The following is an 8997-nucleotide window of genomic DNA, read 5'->3' as shown; positions in this document are numbered from 1 at the left end:
CCTCCTTCCCTCCCTGCTTTCCCTCCTCTCTCCCTCTCTCCTTTCCTCTGTGTGTATGTATGTGTGCATGCACATGTGCATGTGACCAACAACATATAATTTACTTTTCTAGCCCTTTGAGGTAAAATGGATATATCATAAAGGAAGCCATTTTAAACAGCCAAATAGTGTTTTGTACATTTGCACAGCCACCTCTAGTTGCAAAACACACTCATTTGACCCTAAGGGAAACCCACCTCCTTAAGCAGTCACCCTGCAATCATCTTTCCCCCAGTCTCTGGTAATTACCAATCTGCTTTTTATCCCTGTGGTTTTGCCTATTCTAGACATTTCATATTCATGGGGTCAAACACTATGTGCCCTATTGGGTCTGAATTTCTTTAGTTAACATTGTGCTTTTAAGACTCCTCCTCTCCATGCTATTCCAGCAAATCTTCACGACCCTTAGCATGTTAATGGGAGGGGAAACTCAGACCTAGATTTCTTTGAGGATAGGAGTCAGGTTGATTTCTAGTGTGGCTAAGCTCAGGTGAGGCTAGTTCACACTACTTACAGTAAAAAGGAAAGCTTAGGATGAAGTAATGTGTGCTGTGTATTGTCTGACATGGCCTTGCTTTGCACAGTGAAAGGCCATTGTATGAGAATGAGTTGTGTGTTGGAGACCAGCTTACAATTACTTTGAGTCTGTGTAGAAGGAGTTGAAGTCAGGAACCAGGAATTCCACAGACTGGAATTGGAGAAAAAGATTGGAGATGGAGACATGTCTTTGCCCTTCCCAGGCCTGCAAAATGAGAATGCAGAAGTGGGGAACATTACAGTTGTGAGTGTCAAGAGATAAAGAGGTCAAGAGAGAATACAAAGACAGCATTGGGGGACAGTCGTGTGTAAATTATCCCACATTAAAGAGGTCTCTGGAAAGAATGTTATAAATACCCTTTAGCTTTACAGTTTTAAGCTTATTTAGGGTTATCTCAAATGCTTATTTTCTTGTATTTCCTTCCCTTTCATCTGTATAGCATTTTCTTGTCTGAGCTATGGGTACCTTAGTAAGAGGTGGGCCATTCTTCATAAAGGTTCATGATATAGACTCTTCCATATTGTTCATTCTGGTAGTTAGGTAATTAACTAGTCACACAAACACCAAACTGTCAGTCAACCTGCATAGTTCACCCTCAGCTCACTTGTGATTTTCCCTTTTTCACTTCAGAGCTTACCCAGATTGAAGATCCAAGAGAGCAGTGGAGACGAGAGCAAGAACGCATGCTGAAGGAGTATTTGATTGTAGCCCAGGAGGCTCTCAATGCCAAGAAAGAAATCTACCAGGTCAAGCAACAGCGCTTTGAGCTAGCTCAGGAAGAATATCAGCAACTGCACAAGTTGTGTGAGGATGATGGCCGCTCATATACCAGCTGTGAGTTGACTTGTGTCCTTCAATGAACATCTGTTTCGTTAAAGCCACTCTCTTGGCTGAGTTCTCTGAATATAGTCAGTTGTATTTGGGCAAGATGGCTTTGTAAAGTCTCAGTCACATACTATTAGACAATCCGTATTTATTAAGTTGTCTGTGTTGCACCCAGATTCTGGACCATGGTGGTGACTAAGATAGGTATGAATGGTAAAGAGTAAACATCCATACAATTTGAGGCTATAATATGAAACAATCTTCCATTTCATGATTGCCAGGTTTCACTTGGAGGGTTCTGCTTAGAGATGGCTGCAGTTAGCACTGCTTGTCTGAAAATGATCTCTTAAGAAAACCACAGAGCAGCTTCCTGAGTGGGGAGATCCAGGAGTCTGTAGCTATATCCATCTCCTAACTGTGAAAAGGCTTTTCCTGGGCTTTAGGATATCATTTGGTCAGAACACTGAGGGAGTCTAACCCAGGTATCTCTGACCTTAAATAAGAGGCTTTTCTCTGCTGATTTCAAAAGGAACCTTGGAGGGTTCCATTTAGAGGCTGCCAGAGGTGGGCTTTCACTTTACTAGTGCTTAGCAGGCACCTAGGTGTAGAAGGATCTAGATCAGTTTCAGAAACCAGAGTCCTTTTAACATGAACAGTTACTATTGGAACATGCATGACCCTTCCCAAAAGAATTGCCTATACAGGTATCTTAGTCACCTTTGTTTTCGGTGGCAATGACCTTGGAGACAGAGAGGGAGAGAGGGAGAGAGGGGAAGAGGGGGAAAGGGAGAGAGGGGAAGAGGGGGAGAGGGTGAGGGGGAGAGAGGGACACAGAGAGAGAGAGAGAGAGAGAGAGAGAGAGAGAGAGAGAGAGAGAGAGAGAGAGAGAATATTATGAATGAGCTTGGTACTATTAGATTTTTCCTTTTATCAGTACCTATGTCTGTTTGAGACATGGGGGGGTAGGACATCTACTACTGACACTGCTTTATTATCAGGTATTTACTCTGGTAACAGAGCTTTGACCACTAAAGATACAATCATAGCTTTTTTGTATTGGAAGTCAGAATGGAATTGAGGCCAGAGGACTGTATGCCTTCTGCTTTTTTTTATTGCAACTGCTGAAGGTAAAAAGCTTAGAAGCTATGCATATTGGGGAAGGGTTTCCCTCTGAATCAGGAATTTAAAATATTTCCATTGCTCTGCTTCTGGAGGGAATGCAGACAACTCAGGTATAATGGTGTGTTGTTTTTAAGTCATCTTATCTCTTGGTCATACATGATATTGGTTCTTCTTCATTTATTTTTTGAACTTTCCACTAGAAAGTGATAGGTCAGCTCAGCACTGAGCTATAGAGGCTTTCTTCTCTCCACAGTTTTCGTTTAAGCCTGTGCTCTAATTTTGGTAGGGAGGCAATACTGGATTCATAGAATGCATTAACCTATATCCCTTTTCCCCTCTCTGAAAGAGTTCATGAAGGATTTGGTATTCATGCTACTTTAACTGCTGTGATACTATTCACTAGAAAAGTCCTAGGATATAAAGTTCTTTGTGGAAAAATTTCAACTAGATAAAGGCATATTTAAGTTTGTGTTTCTTTGTGAGTCCATGTTTGTATTTATGTGTTTCTGAAGTTTATCTATTTCATCCAATCCCTAAGTCAACAGTCTTTTCTGTGAAGTATCAGCAGTAAATATGTTAAAGTTTGCTGGCCATTCCATCTCAGAGCCATGTACTTGGCCATGTTATTATTGTATTAAAACAGTTAGAGGCAGCATTTAAATAAACTAAATTATGTTCCAGTAAAAGTGTAAATACAAGTAACCAGCTACATTGAGCCCATAGGATGATAATAGTTGGACTGCCATTTGAGCTGTCAAGTCTGCAATTTTTTTTTTAATGTTTGTAGGCAGGCTGTAAGGTAGGTGGTCGCTTCCTTCATGCCTGATATTAATAATGTATGTCTTTTTCCTTGTGTGTGTGTGACACACACACACACACACACAAATTCACATGGAGACTAGAGATCTGTATTATTTGCTCTCTACATTATTTTTTGAGAAACAGTCCCTCAGTGAACCTAGACTTCCCTGATCAAGTTAGACTGGCTGGTTAGTCTACCATATAGGTTTCAGAAAACCAATTCAAGACCTTGAGCTTGGCACCGAGTGTCTTACCCACTAATCCACCTTGCTACCCCTTCCTTTTTCTAGTTTTATTAAAGCAGAACAATAGGTTAGTGATTTAAAACATTCTTATTTTTTACATACCCTTTCAAATTATAAATTCTTTTTTAAGTTCTGTTTGACACCATCCCTCAAAATGTAGCACACTGGACTTTTTTCTTTTTCTTTTGTGAATTAATTTTGGTGCATGGGGGTCTTTAGAAGTAAGTTGCTGGCACTTCTTAAAAGATGTCTGGTTGCTGATTTATAATTCTATGGTCTTTTTATGGCCCATTGTGTAGTACTCTCATAGTATCAAAAGGTCACAGACTTAGAGACTCAAGGTCACACTGAGCCGAAGCATTAGCTTATACCTGGGTCTGTGGTCGTATAGTTAGCAATTATTAATCTTCCAGAAAGTTACTTAGCAGAAACAAGTTTAATTCATGTAAGATTAGCACTATTTGTAGCTAAAGAAGAGGTGGATATTGGCAGTGTTTTGTTGCTGGGTTATTGTTTTATGTTAGACCTACCTAGTATTGTATTTCTTTCCAGAAATGCTTATGTGCTTTATCTGTTACATGTTTTAGTTATGTACCCAAGAAAGGATCCCAGTTCAGACTTTAGAAGGCAATAAATAGTATGGAGATATGGCTTAGCAGTTAAGAACACTTGTTCTTGCAAAGGACCTGGGTTTGGTTCCCAGCTTCCACCTGATGGCTCACAACTGTCTGCAAATCCAGTTCCAGGGGATCTCATGCCCTCTTTTAACCTCTGTCGACACTAGGCACATGTGGTACACCAGCATACAAATGAACAGAATAGAATATATTTATTACATGTAAAACAAAATCAATAAATCTAAAAACAAATTTTGTTTTAAAAGAAGGAAGGAGAAGGAGTGTATGTCAGGAAAACTTGAAAGAACTTTCTTGTCAATGACTGGAAAAGGAAAACTTAATCAAGGGAAAATATGTGCTATGACCTGGCAACTACTAGTTTAGCTATGTCTGAGCATGGAGACTCAGCAGTATGTGACATTGAAAATAGAGATACCCTTAGAGTACTTGATTTGAGAAAGAGTAAGTGAGGTACTTCAATGTAGTGCTGAGCCTATGAAGCAAGGTTACTCAAGTCCAGTGGAACGGAGGCACTGACAAGATCATTTTTTTTAATATTTCCATTGGCTTTTCATTCCTTTGACATTTAGGCAAATGAATAATTATACTCAATTACAGTCCTTCCTCCAGTTAGAAAGACTCAAGATATTGTTTTTGAAGGGATTTCTGTGTCACCAGAAGTACCTTATGACTCTGAATGTAGTGATGTTAGGACATTTTCAACAGGTTCCATCACCTGACTTGCCAGAAGTAACCTTCTAGACCTAGTAGATCCAGGAGTAGGCTGTCTTGAAGGCCACAGTTGGGCCTGTCTGTTTTCAGGAAAGGGCTGGAGATGCCAGTGGAGCTTCTTGGGGCCTATCAGCTCACCATTGAAAAAGTCAGCTATGAATGGAATCTAGGAGTTAATCCAAGTGGTTTATCAAGTGGCTGCTGTTCCTAGGGTTTCCACCAGGCCTTTTCAGTGTTCTGTTTAACGTGAGCTACTGATTACAATGAGGAAAACCCTGCTAGTCATGACTCAACTGAATTCTTCCTGGCTACAGGGTAAAGTTCAGTAGAGTCCTGTTGGCTTAAATGTTTGTAATCTAACAGATGTCTTATATGGCCACAACAGAGGATCTGGTACCAAGTTAGGAGCTTCTTCTGGCTGGATCCATAGCACATCTGGCTCCAACCAGCTACATTGGATCTCTCTGTATGCCAACTGGTCAGTTCAAGCAAGGAGGTAGCAAGCACCTTGCTGTGGTACTGGGAACTGAGTGAGCACTGTCTATCTAGATTTGCTTCCTATTAATTAACTTTCTCCATTGAAATAACTTGAAGCAAAAGCAAAACAGTAGTTAATAAGCTAGTGTATTGAATATGTTAGTGTGGTTGCCAATCATAATCACAAGATATGATCTTCATTGTTCTCTAATGAAATAGAATATAAAGCTGGGGAGATAGTTTAGTCATTAAAGTGCTTGCCTTGTAAACATGAAGATCTGAGTTCAATCTCCAGAAACCATGCAAAAAGCTAGGTGTGGTAGCACCTGCTTCTAATCCTAGCCCTAAGGGAGGTAGAGACAGGTGGATCTCCTAGGGAATCAGCCAGCCTAACCTACTTGGCAAGTTACAAGCCAGTGAGAAATCCTGTCTCAAAAAGGTACGGCGTAAGAAACAAAATCTGAGTCTGTTTTTGATCAACACTTGAATGCATACCAGCATACACATCTATTCTGGCACATAGATGAACAAGCACATATACACACACAAGTACAAACCTCAAGGGGGCGGGGTTAGAGGCAGAGAGAGAGAGACAGAGGAGAGGAGATGGGAAGGAAAGAGAGTACAAAACAATACCTATGGGACTAAATTTTTTCTTTAAGGTTATGTACCCAGGAGATGATAGAACTTAAATTGCATCCCATATGTGTTTGTGGTCTTCAATTCTCTGTACTTTTTCTTAAACAAGGAAGAGACATCTCAGAAGTGCTGGTTGGAATTTTGAAACACATTCGGCACTCCTCCATTTTCAAGTTACCTAAAACTGACTGACTATAAATTAATAAGGTGTCTAGAAATTATGCAAAATACATGGGACAACGACAATGGAGAGTACTTTCTGTTTCTTGACTTTCTTGTGTCCCACACAGGATCATTAAGCCATTCTTTTTTTTTTTTTTTTTTTTGCACAGATATTTAGCGCCTGCTGTTGGTATGAACTAAATGCTGAGGACACAATTTATCCTTAATGGCTGATTGTCAGGAAAATGAGGCAACAGTGATAAACATAGAAACAAACTAGAACAGCCATTTCTAATGCTGGAACAGAAGGGTGTGGAGAGGATTGGAGGATCGGAAGTGCATTTTGTCCACACCCTTTACTATTTACCCCTGAGCTATATAGAATCACCAGAATGAAGCTTTATTCATTGGAAAGAAAAGATTTTGTGTCAATATTGGGCCATCTGGTATCTTAAGAATATCCAAGCCTTGACCTTTTTTTGTTCCTGACTAAAACAGACTCAGATGCTTTGCCATATTAGAGCAAACATGTCTCCAGAAACAGAGATCACAGCCCTCCTTCATGTCTCTGAGCACCTGGGCTCACTGCCTGGTATACAGTCCTATTTTGTGCTTTGTATATCACTGGAGATGAAGTAGTTCTACAGTGGACATTCCTCTATTTTTCCTACTGGTCCATTTTGCAGAATTCTCTCCTATGAGTTTCATTGCAACATATTTCTCTGTTTGCCTTCCTTTTACTGATTAATGCATTCTTTATCTCAGCATTTTTTTCCTGTAGTTACTCCCTCATTCTTGTGAAACTCTAGCCTCTGTCTGCATGAATTCAGATGAACCATGTGACCATTTGCAGGAGCCTTTGGAAGAAATTTTTGCCTGGGGTAGAATTGTACTCTGAGCTACAGGTCTGCAAACTATGTTAGCCCTGCAGGCTAAATTCTATCAATGCAGGTGTTTGCAAAAACATTTTCTTGGCATTGAGCCATGACCGTTCACTCCCTTATTGTCTATGGCAGTTAAACAGCAGAATCAGGTATTGAGACAGACTATATTGCCCAGATAGCCAAACAATTTGTATTTCTCTGTTTATGGGAAAATTTCCTCAGTCTAAACCAACAGTTGTCAACCATGTGGACAAGTCTCCTGAAGAGGGCCTTTATCAATTGCTACTGCCTGCTAATTATCTAAGGATAGAGTTAGATGCTTTTATAGTTTGTTCCTTTAAAGTCTCTCAGGTAATTCCTGAGTTGAGGTCTGGTGGTCTAGATTGACTGCGACTTTGTCCCATCTAGCAGCAGGAATGTAACTTTATTATCATGGTTCCAAGAATGAGCTGAGCTGCCACAAGTGTCTCTGGGTGCCTGGGAAAGAGGCAGTCTTATCTCCGGTGAGAACATGCTGACTCATCCTGGATTCTTTGGTCAGGTGGTGGCAAAGCTTGACCTTATCAACCATCAGTACTGCCAACATTCTTTCTGAGGCTCCAAGCCCATCCCACTCAGACTATCTTCCATCGGCACTCTGCTAAAGGTTTTCTCATCTGCTTGTCTGGTTTAAGATTGAGAGCTTTAGGCAACCCTGTCATCCTTTTGTTCCCCTTCCCACAGGCAGGTTGGAGCAGGCCAGAGAAAAATAGATCACACAGCATTTTTCTCACATGTTAGTCAGCAAGCCTGAATTCTGAAGGCTACAGGAGGGCATGCCTATTTACTGAGAGCTAATCCCCAAGAGCTCAAAAAAGCTGTGGTTACTCCTGTGAATGATGGTGTAGTTTAGGTCAAGTCACTACAAACTCAGTGTTTTCCTCATGGAGGAGAAGCATCATCCTTTTCTCTGCTGGACAAAGAGTTTTCTGACAATAGGTAAAATATGTGTGAAAGGCATTTCTGTGATAATATGTATAATACTTTGCATTTTGTGATCCAGCTAAAGCTATAACATTATTGTTATATCATCCAAAGCAATATTATATTCCTGAACGGATTCCTTAAGTTATTTAATGCCTTTCAACATTGAACTGTCAATAGAGAAGAGATTCTTGAGGTAGAAGTCTGGTCTTTATTATAAACATTGGATTGGAGATAGTTATCTTGTAATAAGTGTGACATGTGTGCTGTGAAAAGGGGTCAGGAGTCCAAGGTATTTTTTGGACTCTGAAAGTGGTTCTGATAGACTTACTGGAACTGAGGATTTTATTTATAAATTGAATTATACTATTAAAAGTTTTGCTAGTGTTCACAACTATTCTTAGCATCTGGAGATTAAATATATTTGCAGTCTTGGATTCTTGGATTGCCTTTTCTCTCATCCCAGAGATAGAATTTCTTAATTTTAGAGAGTGACAGAAATGATTTCAGTGCAGTAAAAGCTGACGTTTTATATTGTTTTAGCTGTAGATGTGGAAGACATGCCTGGACCCATGTGCCTGGACACTAAGCATTTCATGGACAATGGAGTCTCTCCAAGATTGGGTAGAGAGCTTTTGTTGGTGGGTTTGGCACCTCTGAAGTGGTAGTCTTGTTGTATTGAGCCTACCATCTAGATCTTAAGCATACGGAGGATGACTACTGGTCAGTGTTATGGTTCTGTTAGGGAGAAGCAAGATATAAGGTAGAGACAGGTTGTTGTGTTGATGTCCAGTAGTGGCCATCACAGCTCTCATGTGTTTTTCAAGTCCATGCTAATATTTTCTATGAAGTGTCAGAGGCAGGAACACTTTTATGGTTGTGATTCTTACTCCATGTTACTTAGTGTCTCTCTCTCTCTCTCTCTCTCTCTCTCTCTCTCTCTCTCTCTCTCT

At 40.2% G+C, this 8997-nt stretch overlaps 1 protein-coding gene across 1 annotated transcript in view; it reads left to right on the top strand.

The window, feature by feature from the left end:
- The window catches only part of Wwc3 (WWC family member 3), a 107318-nt gene that overhangs the window by 41109 nt on the left and 57212 nt on the right, over positions 1-8997 (top strand). Inside the window, exon 3 of the mRNA XM_028761823.1 lies at positions 1208-1411. Within this exon, the coding sequence (XP_028617656.1) occupies positions 1208-1411 (204 nt within the window). The remainder of the gene's footprint in view (positions 1-1207; positions 1412-8997) is intronic.

The sequence above is a fragment of the Grammomys surdaster genome, unplaced genomic scaffold, assembly GCF_004785775.1.
Source record: "Grammomys surdaster isolate TR1022 unplaced genomic scaffold, NIH_TR_1.0 131, whole genome shotgun sequence".
In the NCBI taxonomy this organism is placed as follows: domain Eukaryota; kingdom Metazoa; phylum Chordata; class Mammalia; order Rodentia; family Muridae; genus Grammomys; species Grammomys surdaster.
The sequence above is the reverse complement of the archived record's forward strand: the minus strand, read 5'-3'. Positions and strand labels throughout refer to the sequence as shown.